The sequence below is a fragment of the Dendrobium catenatum genome, unplaced genomic scaffold (assembly GCF_001605985.2).
Source record: "Dendrobium catenatum unplaced genomic scaffold, ASM160598v2 fragScaff_scaffold_334, whole genome shotgun sequence".
In the NCBI taxonomy this organism is placed as follows: domain Eukaryota; kingdom Viridiplantae; phylum Streptophyta; class Magnoliopsida; order Asparagales; family Orchidaceae; genus Dendrobium; species Dendrobium catenatum.
In genome coordinates this window covers 2787012-2802337 of record NW_021318796.1, presented here as the reverse complement: position 1 = coordinate 2802337, position 15326 = coordinate 2787012, and the positions used below count along the sequence as shown (strand labels likewise).

Genomic DNA, 15326 nt, shown 5'->3' with positions numbered 1-15326 from the left:
CTCTGTGTTTGAGCTGAATATCCGTACAAAGCTAAGATGTATAGTTAAAACTCTATCGTCATGTATATTCTAGCCCGTAACAATATTATTCTATTTATCTTTATATTTTTAAAAAATTATAATGGCAAATAAATAATATATTTCATTAAAAAGCAACTTATAATTCAATTATTACCTTTCAAAAAATATGTTTTTTCCACAATAACTCATTAGTTGCTTTAATAAATAGCTGCAAATCGTCCAAATGAACTTATTTTGGATAAATTGTTTTGTGCAGACATCGGATTGTTTGTAAGCCAACCAGAACGGGTCATGTCATATAGCACCCAAAAGTATCCAACACCAGTGCCAAACAAAAATATAATGTGACATATTTTAGTTGACCTCTGAACAATATTCGATGTTCGCCCATAATAATTTATCCTTATTTTGACACTATAGTCTAAGCATTATTTTTAAATTGCATATAATTATAGATGTACAATGGTTGTGTATAATTCTGCCAAGTCAAATATCTTAAAATCAATTAAGGACAACTAAACCTATTTTTATCATTCTATGTAGAATTTTGAAAGTTATTAGAATATTGTGAGTGTTATAAACTATTTATCTTTTGAAAAAAAAATCAACCAGTAATTTTCTTTTAGATTAAAGCCTTTTAATTAATTAAAAAATAATAATAATCTTAATTCAATTTTTAAAGTTTTAATTAAAATATAGCTTAAAATTTGTTAATATTGTTCGTTAAATTTCAAAATCAAGTAATATATTCCTCATTGAATTCATCTCGCCAAATTCTATAAAACTAACTAACGCTCCAATTCTTAGGATCTTTAAGTATAAATAATTGTAAAATTATTATTACAAAAAAATCATTTTTTTTAAACAGTTACGGGTAATATATAAATTTGACACGGACCTGATTGTACACTTTTTTTAAAAAACTTTGGGGCACATAATAATGCGCTCAACTTTTTTTTTTTTTTTAAGTTGGGGCAGCTTTTTTACTATTTCAAGCAAATTTTTAATATATAAATTAAAATTTTGTGCTAGAAAATTGCTTTAAGAAGCAATAAAAAAAATCATCCCGAAGAAAGCCTCAATCTACATCAATGAACAAATAATAATAAGCAGCTGCCAAATAATTAAACAATATAAAAGCTCAACTTAGCAAATTGCCTTGGCCTTCAAAATCAACAATAACAACAACATCAAATTTTTATCACACTCCGTGAGGTCAGCTAAATTAATCATTTTTCTCATTAAGAATCAAATTCTCATTTTAAATCTAATAAAAAAAAATCATTCCTATCACTTTGTAACAAAATCTTTATTTTTTTATGTCTACATGTACTATTCCTGACATAGATTAGATCTAACATATTTACTCTCCTAACCGGATCATCGGAAGGCCGACATCTTATGTGATCAAACCATCTAAGACCAACTTTCTGATCCAAGTTTTTTTTTTTTTTAATGTTACTTAACAATTTGAATAATGCTGTCACAAAACAAATGATGTTCCTCATCAGCCAGCCCTTTTATTATAATTAAGGCTTTCGTTTGGGACGGTGTTTTTATCGCTTCTTAAAACAACTTTTTAGTAAAAAAAAATTAATTTTTTAACTAAAAAATTGTTTTAAGAAGCAGAAAGAAAGCCGCCCCAAACGAAGCCTAAATCAAGCAGAGGGAAACGGGCATGAAGGTCTGATACTTGAACTATAATCATCCAAATGCTACTGAAGATCTGAAAACCTGAAACCCTGATAGTCCTAAAAACAGAGCAATAATTCAAAAATAATGATGTAGGGTTTTTGATATTTCCAAGAACAATAATCATTGATCTCCTATCTGCCAAAAGACATACTTGCCCGTTGAAACGTCTAAAGTGAATGGAAATCTTCATCCACTGAATAATTTCCTCATAATAAAGAGTTCAATATGGTGTGAACCTCTGACTTGTTGGTCAGTAAGTTTAAATTTATTGTCCGTTTTTAGGGTTTGATTTGTTAACTAGCTCAAGAACATCGATTCAAACTAAAAAAATATAAAAATATAGAAATTTAAAATATAATGTTTATATGTCTTTGCAAAAACATTTAGCAATATATGCACCTACATATAATGGTTAAGTGTCTTCGCAAAAACATGTAGAAAAACTATTGTAATTCAACCATCTCTAGGTTAAGGGACAGGTCAATTTTTGTAATTCACTCAAATTAAGTAGAATCTTTTCACCTGGGGGAGGCCCCTTGGTTTTCCCTCTTCGGGTTTTCCACCTAAAAAAAATAGGTGTTTTACTTCTCTCTCTCTCTCTCTCTCTCTCTCTCTCTCTCTCTCTCTCTCTCTCTGGTTGTGTTGGATATCCGTGCATCGCTATTACTCACACTACCGCCACGAATATTCTAGCCCGCAACAAGTCTAAACTCCCATCCATGTCCTCAACAAAGTTTGACTGTAACCAACCATAAGCTACTGAAGCTTTAACCCCCATAACAATCAACAAGATTTTCACCTTGTGATTTATTAAAGAAAAAAAAAAAAGAATATATAAAGATTTTGTTATTTCTGAAAGCAATAATCATTGATCAATCTTCCAAAAGCTACAAGCCCATCAAAACGTTCGAAGTGATTGCAAAACTGAATCCACCGAATATTATCTCACAATAAAGCACTAGGTAGAAGTCTCACCTAGTTGGATATCCATCAAAGAGTTGCATACAAATAGGCTGTAGCCACAACAGTATAAGCACATATCACATACTAAGTCAAATAACAAATCATCAGGTTGTCTGAAATTAATGAGAGATGAGAGGAAAATAAGGCAGATAATATTGTGATAGCTCGAAAAGATACAATACCATTAAACTATAATCATTTCATTAATGATGACTGACCGCAACAATGATGTTCTCACTTCAGAATACAGTCAGTTGGCACGACCTTTGATGACATCAAGATCCATCTCAGATGGATCAGTTGCTTGCAACTCCACCTGGATCCCATCCAGCTCCCTCTTGAAGCTTTCTTTGGAGCTTGCATAAAGCATCTTACTTCTCACTTTAGATGTGTCAGGAGACCTTCATAAAATATGCATAAAAACAGAGTAGAAAACAAGGAAAAAAGGTCGAGGAACAAGCATTATGAGGTAAAGTAATTATGAAAGAAGAGAGAGCTTACCAGGCTATGAAAAAGATCTTGCTTTTAGGGACATTTTCCTCGGTGAAAAAATCAAAATCGTAAATGGCATAGCGACATTCATTTGGTGGAAGATTGGTGGTGAAATCCTCATAATTCAAAGAAGGTTCTCCAAGCTTCTCCACAATAATCTGCTTGAGCTTCTCATCAATCTTGTAAATTATGAAACGGTGGGTTCTCTTTGCTTTCAATTCAAGGAACTTCAACTTGCAGTCGTCATTCACGGCCATTCCTGAAGCTGAATTGGCCTGAGATTTCACCATACAAAAAATAAAAATGCAGCACATCCGTTAGAAGGAAAATTCTAATTAACACTGATTAATGGTTGAACTTTCACCCGAATACATCTTAGATTAAATTTATGGTACATGGATTATGACGCAACAGTAGTAAATAGAGGAACATACAATGAATTCTCAGGAAAAAATATACAAAAAATGTATTCAATGACAAAATAGCACTCAAGTTGTTGGTTAAGTTAGAACATAATGAGTTAATTTAAGAAACACAACCCTGGGAAAAAACAACAGATGAACTCTTTTTTTATTGCAAAAGAAAACCTACGAACTAACTTTGCAATTTTATACAAGCTACGCAATTCCCGATTTGCAACAAAGTTACCCGATTCATCTCCCCAAATCATTAAAATGAGAACACAAGACCATTAAAAGAGCAAAAAAAAAAACGAAAGGGTGGTTTGGTAGATTTAAGCTAAATTTACCTTAAATCTTGTCAAACACAATTTCCAGGACTTTAAATTCCGCTGTTTTGATTAATCTAATATTTATTTAATCCCATCATTCGCAGGATTTAACAGATTTAAAACAAATAGCCAAACAACTTTCATGTTTTAAGCCTCTCAAGATTTACTCAATCTGGATTTACAAGATTTGTTAAATACTACTAGTATCCAAACAGCCAAGTCAGAGATTAAAAAAAAAAATCCAAATGATACATCCAACTAAGCTGCTCCATCATAAACTTGATGAGAACTAAGCAGAAAGAGTTATGCGTCTGGATCCAGCGAAATCTCGGGCAGATCAAAGATACATACTTAAAGAAGAAAAGGAGAAAAATAGATTATTAAAAAGGACGATTAGAGTCCATGAGAGCTGCAGGATCTAAAGGCTCGATAGTACAAAAACGAAAATACCATGTTGTAAGTGTTGATCGGGCAGAGCTTGGAGGAGGATCAGAAAATCTAGGGTTTCCTTCCGGAGCTGGAGAATCGGGTCGCTTAGAGCTTTGAGAGCGAAGGCCGTGGCCCGTGCGGAAGGGAGGTCGGAGGGGTGGTTCCGTATATATTTTGTAGTCTCGCTCTGCGGGCCCGCCAAAATGGTTGTCCATCAATCAGGACATGCCACGTGTTGATTTGCGTGAACCAGACGCGATGAGGGCCTGAGCTTGGGCTCAAAACCCGCCCGGCCCGATGGACTGCTCCCGCAGAGTCGTTTTGTGGACCTGTATTTGTTGTTGGTGCAACAAATCGAATTTATGTGACAGAAATATAATAAAGAAATCATAATTATTATATATTTAAGCATTAAAAAATTAATTATATATTTTAGTAGAACATTTAAGGGGCTGCTTGGTTGAGTTAATTTAGGGCATAAAGAATTTCAAATACAAAAAAAATTATAAATTTGTGTGTTTGATTGGAATACAAAATGAAGCAAAATATACTAAGATTTTGTTTGAGGTAGTTTTTTATTATTCTATAAAGCAAATTTCTATTATCAAAATTTTTAGTTTAAGAAATTTTTGAACTAAAAAATTGCTTTTGAAAATAATAAGAAATCAGTCTCAAATAAAACTTAAATGAAAAGTTGTTTATTTTAGCTATGAATCAAACTCCAACTCAAAGTGAAAATTATTTACGCCATATATAGCATTTTTTTTTTTTTTTTTTTTTGCAATGATTAGCATATGCAGTGCAATTTTATTAATTTGCTTCATGACGAATAGACAAAATCCTTTAACCATTCAATCTCAGCTTGATCCAGAGGAGAAAATTTAGGATATATTTGCAAGGGCTACATCATTTCATAAAATTATTAGTAAATTTATTTTGAAGAAAAAAAAAATTTACTATTATAATTATAAAAAGCCTATTACAATCACATAAATTTAAAAAAAAAAATCATGAGAAAAAAAAAGAGAAAATAATAGCCAAGTGATTGCTATTTGAAAAATGAGATAACTTTTGTATTGTTTTACTTTTTAGATCGTAATCATAATTTCTATTTCACCAATATTTTTTCTTTGATTTTAAAAAGTTTTTGTACTAAAAATTTACTTTACACAACATCTTTAAAAATTTACTTTCTATATAATAATTTTACAAAAAAGAAAAAAAAATTATCCCAAATGATGCATTAATGTAAAAAATTTAATTGTAAAGTATTTTCTAATATCCCTCTTTAACTTAGGCTTCATTTGGAATAACTTTCTTAGTGCTTCTTAAAACAATTTTTTAGTACAATTTTTTTAACTAATTTATATACTAGAAAACTACTTTATAAAATAATAAAAAACTTCTCCCAAACAAAACCTTAATAAGAAAAATCATAATTATTTTTATTGATAACCCTTTTTTCATTTTGGAGGGTGCTTGAAGCACTCAAGCACAGTTCCATGATGAGGGCAACTTTGCCGACCACTACCTAAGTGGCAAGATCACCTGCCGCGCCGAACTACGTTTATTTCTTCAAAATTTCTTTTAAATACATCCTAGTTATATCTATTTTTTTGGGACATTTAGGTTAATTAAGACAAATTCATACACATATCACATACACAAGACTTGAATCTAAGACCTCTTAGTTAGTAGTCAAATCTCTCAATCAACAGACCAATGTGAGCTGAGTTTGAAAGTACTATACAGACAGATACATCTACTTGCAAAATCGGTTGTCAAATCATCATAAATTTTTATTTTTTTTTAATAACTACCATATTTACTTAATATAATTGTTAATTTAAATTGAACTTAAAAATTATTAAATTTATTTTAAAATTAGTGTAATATAAATTATTTATATGAATCACTAATTTCAAAATAAATTCTAATGAAGGAAGCTGCTCAAGGGTGGAAAGAAAAATATTTCTAACACATGTGAATATAAAGAACATCCACATCCACAGATTAATTTTCCTCAGTATTTTTCACCTGAAGGAAGCTCCTGTCTTATTATTCCCTTCAAGTTTCATTAGTAGATGTTGATCACCATCTTCCAACCTAAGACTTCGTTTGGGATGGCTTTCTTCTTGCTTCTTAAAGCGGCTTTCTAGTATAAAAATTACAATTGTTTAACTAAAAAGTTACTTTAAGAAGCAGTAAGAAAGCCGTCTGAAAGGAAGCTAACAATATCTTGGTTCACCAAACAAAAAAGAATCCTGTAACATGATACATTGTGAAGGAAGGATATACTAAACAAATCATGATGTTACATTATAAGTAAAACACAAAATATTTTTCATAGAGTAGAAAGACAATTTCTGAAGGATAAACTGACCTTGCTGGGAAAGGTTCTTCATCAGGTATGCCCCTTCGCATGCTTCTTCTTGCCTTTAGGATGCTTTTCTTTGTGTTTATCCTTTCTCTTCGGCTTAATTCGTGGGTGATTGCTGCTCTGCTTCGTCGACTGTGGCCGCCGGGAGCTTGTGGTGGGCGGATCATAGACATCCGGCGCCCATTTTACATGCAGATCCGACCTCAAAGCTATCCCATTTTGTGCGCGGCCTCCTTTCATGGCAGAGACGAGGTTGGAAGGTGCCTACACAGCAGGTCAATCAGATCAAAATGCATATTTCGTAACAAGTAAAATTCTTCTATTATTCCAGGTTCATAAATGGCAGTTCATGCTTTGTTGTAAGTGCTGGAATGTTGAATGAAAAAGCATGAAGAAATCTTGTATGTTTGCAATCATACACTAATTGAACCATTGAAGCCATAAGATTACCATTTATATATCATGAATGCAAAATTCTAGATCCTAAGATGTTCTACCCCAATTTGTTTGATCCATCTTTGTTAAGTAAAAGTGGAGTGGAAAGAGAGAGAGAATATTGTTGTTTTAATATCGAAACAAGGAAATAAAACATCATCATGCTGAAAGAAACATATTAAACAGATAATAATATGATGAAATGAGTAAACAATATTGAGATAACAGTCTTAGGCTTCGTTTGAGACGGCTTTCTTACTGCTTCTCAAAGCAACTTTTTAGTGTACTAGAAAACTGCTTTAAGAAGCAGTAAGAAAGTTATCCCAAACGAAGACCCAGTGACAAAGCTTGGTTGATGATTGAAAATTTTAATAGCTAAACAGCAAGTAAATAAACAATATAGAAAGTCTCTGATTAGGTACAATGACATGCTTACTGCCCAAAATCATTAAAATTTGAAGCACTAAGGTGCACAAATTTCATGAGCTGGAAACATGGATTAAAAGAATGTTGACGCCATATGCAACTGCTAGCAATATGGAATCTTTAGATAGACTAAGCAGCCTAGAAAAAGTCTTCTATGTGATATTAAATTCAGTTTTGACTGAAAAAAAAAAAACTTTTCCAAATCAATAAAATTACCACAATATGAAATTAATCTACATAAGAGATGTGCAAAAAATTATAAAGAACAATCTCACAAACATTATAACTCTAAAATTTTAACTAAAAAATCAACTGCATTATATAAGAGAAACTGACAGCGGCAGAGACAGAAGGCTTATGTGTTGTTGATGCCGGAATCTCCTCCTCACAGGGATGGGAAAACTCCAATTCAGAGGAAGGGAATGTTGCAGATTTGCTCAAACACTTCTCCACACTACCATCAAAAGAAACAGATAAACCAGATTCCATAGAAGTACTGATCTCCATAGAATTAGCCAAATCATCCTCATCAGAAGTTGCAGCAATTTCAGATAACTGTGCATGGGAATCTTGGAGATGGACTCCATTAACAGGTACTTCATCTTCCTTGTTTTCAGAGCAATAATTACATTCCTCTTGAATCTCCATCTCAACAGTATCTTCCATATTACTACAGGCATTTTGTTGATCTTCAGTGTTTGACTCCTTGCTGTTAAGACTTGGTAGATTTGACTCTGAGCCAATATCTTCAGAAACGGAATTATCAGAACAGGCAGCTTCCATCCAGTCCTAAATAAGATAAAAATATCCATGCAAGATGAAGCAGTGTTTCAACAGCTAAGAGAAACCTGCTCAATGAAACAGTAAAAGCTAGCAAGGAATTTGCTAAACAGTAGAAAGACTATTTTTCATTCTATCTTCTTCTTCGTTTGAAAACAGTAATATAAAGCATTACTCAGCTAATGCTCTGATTTGCTAAAAAAGACTAAAGCAAATAAAAAGGTATGGTGGTACTAAGCATAACAGAAAAAGTAATAAACGGTTATATGAGGCGTAAGGCCACATGAGCAAAAAGTGTAAAGGTTGCCAGCTCAGCTTAATGGACCGCATCACAAGAACAGTTTTATTGAAAAAATATATCATTTAGTATTTTTTAAACAATATACATTTATAACATACAAATTTATTAACTCTTATAAAACTGCAATTTGGTTAATCTTTGTTGATCTAAGTAGAATACTTCGCTCAATTTCTATTAGCTCTTAAATTAACATTAGTAGTGAAAACAATCAGGTCTGCAAGTTGAGTAGAAGTAGATCAAGTGGAATCCTGAAAGAGGAAACTCAGTCTGTGCTTATAAGCTTTCATGGCAAAAATTGTGCCTGAATCCAATTATTGATAGTAAACAGGTCGGCCACTCCTCAGCATGTTCTGAAGTTACTTAGGTCATCTAAGATTAAAGAATGGCAATAAGAATTGATTGGCATATCTATGAGAAGTATATTATTAGGGTGGTATATCAACAATAACAAAAATTTGGGTGAATGATAGTAAAAACTCCTTCAAAATATTAAGTGTTTGAGATATCTAAAAATACAACTTTTTAAATTATGACCTGTATCATAACTAGATAAGATTTTGCTTAAAAATACACAATAAATTGAAAATAAAAGTAAAAAATAATCAAATGCATATCAAAAGGCTCAATCAGCTAGTCCATGGAGGACATTCAAGACATTTAGCTTTCTAGAGCATTTGTAAGAAACCGGTCAATGAAGAATCAAATTCTTGATTGAAAAGCAAATGCACAATACAATTAACAGACCATATTAATAATTTCTTGAATAATGATGGAAAAAAATGGAATGCTTGATCCATTAAAAAAAATCGTTAGAAATCTTTACCTAAAGCAGCCACTCACAGACAGTCAACCCCTCCAATCCATACTCGAATACAGTTCCGGAATTGAAACTCCAGACGACTATTAGATCGAATAGAAACGAAGGCCACGCAAATGAAAAAGCCGAAAACGAGAATAACAAGCTCAGGAAAACCCTAAAACAAGCCGACCGCCAAACTCGGCCAGATCCACTTTTAGAACTGTTTCATGCGATGTCAGAAAGATCGCCGTACAAGGATGCGATCCGCTTCGCTCGTTGGATGTGGAATTCTCCGAGCACCGATGAAATCGTAGCTGCTCCGAGAATGGGACCGCAGACTGACAATTACAAGATAAAGCTTCTGCACTCACTTAGAATGGATTTGATGGTGATTGAAAATCCAAATGACGGAGCTGATCGAGAGTTAAGAGGCTTCAAAGAGGATGAACGGACTTCGACTGAAATGAGAGCTGTCCGTAATACGGGCAACATTCGCCGGCGATAACGATGACCGGCTAAGACCGGTTCACTTCCTTTCTCCACTGACAAGTGTCATTACTGAAGGATTCAGGTACTCTCAAATTAATCTGCTACTTAAAAGGGTATATAATATTATATAGATAATTTTGATACGTTGGTTGTGAGTTTTTGTTATTAATTAAAAATTATAATTCTAGTAATATATATAATGTGCGTGAGAGTTTATTTTAATTGGCTTAAATATTCAAGGAAAAAAGTTTTGATATATCATCAAAATTATCTTGATGGTGGAGCAAGTAAAATCAAGTTGAAAATTTCTGAAATTAAATCCGGGGTCATGAGAATTTCGATTTCACCAAACTTACAGTCGAATTGAATGTCTCAAAAATACGAACACAACGACGCAAAATTTGACTCAATCCGAGCCCAAATGGGTCCAAATTGAAGATTCAAATCACATTTGGAAAGTTTAAACCATAAATTTGATTGTCAAACGATTGTCAAACGTGGCATGCTTATAGTCGAATCGAGCAGTTTGACGAGGAAAATCCAATGAGCACAAGATAAACAAATTTTGATATCATTAAGACATTTAAATGCCTAGTAAATAGTCCATGATCAATGGGATCAACATCGGCCATCCATTCAAAACACTTACAACTTACACTTGATCTTTCTCCTATTTACTGATTACGCAACTATTAGAAAACTATAAATAAATCCCTCATTCATTATGGAAAGGGGCTCAATAAGGGAAGAGAAGGAAATTAGAGAAATTAGAGTTCTCTTACACTAGACTTTTCCTCGATCACCACCAGACTTCCTCATGGCCACCGACTGTAATCGGACTTTCGCCCGACCACTAATTGAAACTGGACTTCTACCCGGTCACCGACTAACACCGGACTTCAGCCAGAACTTCTTCATGGTCACCGACTGACACCAAACTTTTGCTCGGTCATCGACTGACGTCGGATTTCCAATCGACAACCAGCTCTCACCGCAATACCACCCGGCTGTCAACTGATGTCAGGTTTCCACTCAATCTTCGTTTGTTACTAAATTTCAACATAACGGTTGAATGTTGTAATCTAACCAGCCATATGACACAACAAGTATAATATTCCCAAAAAAATTTAAAGGGCGTTGATTTTGATCCGTTGGTTGTGATATTTGACTTTCAATCAAGAAATTTAGGAATTGGAACATGCGTATGTGATGTGTTTTTAATATTAAAAAAAAAAAAAAAAGATAAAGTTCTACAATTTTAAAGATGTCACATGTCAACATATCACATAGACGATCCCCCTTTTTTTCCTTCTTCAATAAAAAAATAGTTGAAATTCTTGATTAAATAAAGCTATTTCGAGACATACAAAGTAAAATTTCTGTTTTTTTTTTTTTTAAATGTTGGGCGACTAAAGAAATCATTTTTATCAAACATTAGCAGCTAAATGAGAAGTTTAATCCGCCTGAAAGAATCAGAACCGCTGCTATTATATATCGCCGGCGGTAAGAGTCCGCTCCTTCCTCTCTACCTTCTTTACACCTCTCACTTTTCTGGTCATGGATATCGAAATTTCCGACAAAAAAATGTTTTTGACATGAACCTTCACCAGCATTGTTTACTAGGTGTTTGATGAATTACCTCAATAGATTATTAGCCGACTTATTTTGTTTTTTCTCCAATTTCATGTCATCGCGCAGTCAGAGCTACGGAGACGTAAATCGTGAACAATCTTTCCTGAGCTTGAAACAGTAAGTAGCGAATCATGTCTCTACTTCTAGTTTGCTTGGATAATTATATTGCTTAAGTGATGTGCATTCTTGTTGTTTTATGATGGAGGAACAAGAATTTGAAAATAATAAATATTACACCAACCAAACAGAAACCCCTCTTTCCAAATTCGTTTGAGACAGCTTTCTAATTATTTTTGGTAGAATAAGCAGAGAATGTCTGTTTGGATGATAACTTACATATCTTAAAAAAGCTGCTTTTATGATTAGAATCGTAGTAAAAACATTAAAGCATAGCATATAAATTGTCTCAAAAGAGAAATTATTCTGTGCGGACACCGGACGGAGAGAACCATCCGGATTTGCTACATTTTTTGCTATCCTATTGCAGTGTTTTTGAAAAATGACAGTAAAATGACAGCAAATATTCAATTATGAATGTGTTTTTACTGCACTTTTGCTGACCTTTTGCAAAAGCGCAACAAATATTCAACTATTTAATAAATATTAAATATTTGTTGTCTTTTTATTGGCATTTTGCAAAAACGCAGCAAAAGTATAGTAAAAGCGCAACAAATTCGGACGATTCTCTTCGTCCGTTGTCCGCACAGAATAATTAGTCTAAGAAGCCTGGAGTCTTTATCATCCAAGCTATAGATCAAACGTACAACTGTTTTTACTTTTTACTTTACATATGAGCAAATAGCCCAAGGTATTCAAATAACATTGTAATCCGCATTGCACTTTAGTTTTGCAGCCAGCCAGTTAGTCCCTTATCGATGGTTCTGGGAGCACGGGTTTCCTCTAAAGTGGCTCTCTTATCTGCAAGGAAACTATTTGCACGGGATTCTTCTAATAAATTGTTTGTTGGAGGTTTGTGATAGGCTGGTAGCTATTTATCTTCCCGTCTATTTACCATTCATTCTAATAAGACTTGGTTGCTGTGCTTGATATTAGGCTTTTTGGTTGGAGAAACTAGGCTTAGGAAGTGAAAAGATTAAAAAAAAAATTTTGAACATACTAAAGATTAGGCGTTTAGTATCCCCAAAAACTTGGGATAAAGCTAATATGATGATTATGATGATGTCAAAATCGCTTACATTTCCTTTGTATGTTATATAGGTAGAGTAAAAGGGCCACAGAGGCAAGATGTCAAATTGTAGAATCCTTAGTCATATAGGGTGTATTTTGTTAACAAACACATGGTAGGGAAAAGAATCTCACATTGGAAATGAAAAAAAGAATTTTCTTAATAAGCTAGTAGTGGCTCTTACTCGTTGCTTTTCTATTGATGAGTGTCCATGTATATTGTGTTGGGCTCAATTTTGAACTTGGGCATCTTTACCCTAACAAGTGGTAGCAAAGTTGATGGTTTGACTAGGCATGAAGCGTTTAATGTATTTTTATGTATTTCATTAATCTTGGTGTCTTCTATCATGGTTGAGTGAGGTTCAAAAACAAATAACTCTCATATAGGCTCTACGGAGTTAAGTAAACTCTTGTTGCGTAATGTCTAATGATGTTGAAAATTTTTCATTTAAAAAAATCTCAACGTACTTGAAGAACTGCCTCGCACGTTGAGGACAAGCATAATTTACCATTTATCAAAACAAGTTTCTTCTTAAACATAGTTTTTGAGAGTGTCATTTCCATTCATGCCCACAACACCTTTTAAACTTGTTTGCATAACCTCTAATATATAGAATGTCCATGATTCAGGTTCTACACTTGAACAAATATACATTATCTTGATGGTGCTTGAAAGTTGGTTAAAAAGTAACATTTATGTCAAGAAATTTATTATTAGAAAATTTTAAGTGTACAACATTTCTCAATATATCGTGAAAAGGTTGGAGTAGCTTCAGTGGCAATAAGATTAGAGAGAGTCGCCTTAGATGGTTTGATCACATAAAACAGCAACCTTCCGATGACCTAGTTAGGAGAGTAGATGTATTAGATTTGATTTATGTTAAGAAAGGTAGAGGTAGACCTAAAAAAATTCGGTTAGAAAATATTAGAAATGACCTTTCTTAATTATATTTAAATGAGAATTTGACTCTTACCATGACACAATGGAGAAAAAGGATTCATGTTACCGACCCCATATAATGGGATAAATGATTGATATTATTGTTGACAGTTCCCAATATTTAAGGCTCGCGTAACTAAATTCTAATTGCTCCTTTCGTTGAATCAGCTTTGAAGTTCTTGCAAGCCAATAGTTCTTACAATCATTCATTTATTTATTCATATACATTAATATCTATGTTTTCTACTATCCTATTCTTCATCACTACATAATTTGTGATCCTAATTCCTAATCATTTTGATTGGCTTAACTTAAGGTCTTTCATATGACACAAATGAAACTATTCTAAGAGAAGCTTTTAGTACACATGGAGTAGTTACACAAGGTGATTGTACTAAATGTTCAAACTTGTATTCTCTTGGCATCATATAATGATTTATATGGTTCTCTTACTGACTGAAGGTATCTTTATGCCAGTCAAAGTAATATGCGATAGGAGAAGTGGGAAATCTAAAGGTTTTGGATTTGTGCAGTTTTCTCATGAAAGTGAGGCTGCCACTGCTCTGCAACAGATGGATCAACAGGTAATAATGCTCATACTTAGGGTTCGTTTGGTACTACTTTTTTACTGTTCTTGAAGCAACTTTTTAGTACAAAATTTTTAATTTTTTAATCAAAAAAATGCTTGAAGAAACAGTAAAAAAGCTGTCCCAAAGGAAGCCATAGTAATCACTTTTGCTTCTTCGTATCTGTTAAGCATTAGACTTGAAATGCTTTTTTAATACTGTTATGATGGATTTCATTTTTTTTTTTGCTCAGTTACTTGAAGGAAGAAACATTCGTGTTTGTTACGCAAACAAGGAATGAAATAGCCGTTCCTGTCTAAAGATATCATTTATGCTGGTAAATTTACCTTTCTCAATTTGCTTGATTGCTTAGGAAAGTATAATGGGGCATCTTGCTGATGTTAAAATTCCAAAAAGAATGCAAGGAAGACTTATCAGCTTTGTTTTTTCAAAAAGTTTATTGTTGTTACTGGTATTTATAGATTGGTAAAGAATGTAAGTTAGCGCTTTGGAATATCTGAAACGTTTCTATGGCTAATCTACTGACGTTAAAACCTGGAGATCTGAATTTTTATTAACTAAGCCAAGGCTTCGTTTGGGATGGCTTTTTCGCTGATTTTTAAGGAAGCTTTTTAATACAAATTAAAATATTTATACTAGAAAGCTGCTTAAAGAAGCAGCAAAAAAACTGTTCCAAAGAAAGCCTAAATCAACACCTACAACTGGACTAATTATTCTGTGCGAACACCTAACGGAGAGAATCGTCCGAATTTGTTACGTTTTTACTACGCTTTTACAAAAAGGCAATAAAAGAACAATAAATATTTAATATTTACTAAATAATTGAGTATTTATTGCGCTTTTGCAAAAGGACAACAAAACTGCATTCATAATTAAATATTAGCTGTACTTTTACGGCTCTTTTGCAAAAGCGTAGCAAAAGGACGACAAATCTAGATGATTATCTCCGTTCTACAACAGCTCTTCTTCATGAATAATTTACATTAATCGAACACCTCAACGAGCTTCCAAGCCGACTAAGCTAGTCGAGCTGGAGCTCAAA

The 15326-nt window shown here is 33.1% G+C and overlaps 3 protein-coding genes across 6 annotated transcripts; 1 reads left to right on the top strand and 2 right to left on the bottom strand.

Annotated features, from left to right (window-relative positions):
* Positions 1-2641: 2641 nt before the first annotated feature.
* On the bottom strand, positions 2642-4504 carry LOC110099952 (actin-depolymerizing factor 7). Its single transcript, XM_020827293.2, has 3 exons — positions 4352-4504; positions 3181-3446; positions 2642-3080 (listed from the first exon to the last, which is right to left on the bottom strand). Exons 1-3 carry the CDS (start codon positions 4352-4354, stop codon positions 2930-2932), a joined length of 420 nt encoding a protein of 139 aa, XP_020682952.1. The 5' UTR covers positions 4355-4504; the 3' UTR covers positions 2642-2929.
* Positions 4505-6289: 1785 nt separating this feature from the next.
* On the bottom strand, positions 6290-10017 carry LOC110099914. Of its 3 annotated transcripts, XM_020827229.2 has the most exons (4): positions 9476-10017; positions 7908-8360; positions 6714-6974; positions 6290-6594 (listed from the first exon to the last, which is right to left on the bottom strand). In XM_020827229.2, exons 2-3 carry the CDS (start codon positions 8352-8354, stop codon positions 6735-6737), a joined length of 687 nt encoding a protein of 228 aa, XP_020682888.1. In that variant the 5' UTR covers positions 8355-8360; positions 9476-10017; the 3' UTR covers positions 6290-6594; positions 6714-6734. The 3 variants fall into 3 exon arrangements, with proteins under 3 accessions (XP_020682888.1, XP_020682887.1, XP_020682890.1); XM_020827228.2 differs by having other exon boundaries at positions 6290-6974; XM_020827231.2 differs by having other exon boundaries at positions 6290-6974; positions 7908-8317.
* A 1183-nt stretch (positions 10018-11200) lies between these two features.
* On the top strand, positions 11201-14787 carry LOC110099969 (glycine-rich RNA-binding protein 4, mitochondrial). Of its 2 annotated transcripts, none has more exons than XM_028693624.1 (6): positions 11201-11443; positions 11639-11689; positions 12418-12541; positions 14014-14082; positions 14160-14281; positions 14517-14787. In XM_028693624.1, the coding sequence occupies exons 3-6, from the start codon at positions 12448-12450 to the stop codon at positions 14562-14564; spliced, it is 333 nt and encodes a 110-aa protein (XP_028549457.1). In that variant the 5' UTR covers positions 11201-11443; positions 11639-11689; positions 12418-12447; the 3' UTR covers positions 14565-14787. The 2 variants fall into 2 exon arrangements, with proteins under 2 accessions (XP_028549457.1, XP_020682975.1); XM_020827316.2 differs by having other exon boundaries at positions 11204-11443; positions 14175-14281.
* The last annotated feature ends 539 nt before the right edge of the window (positions 14788-15326 follow it).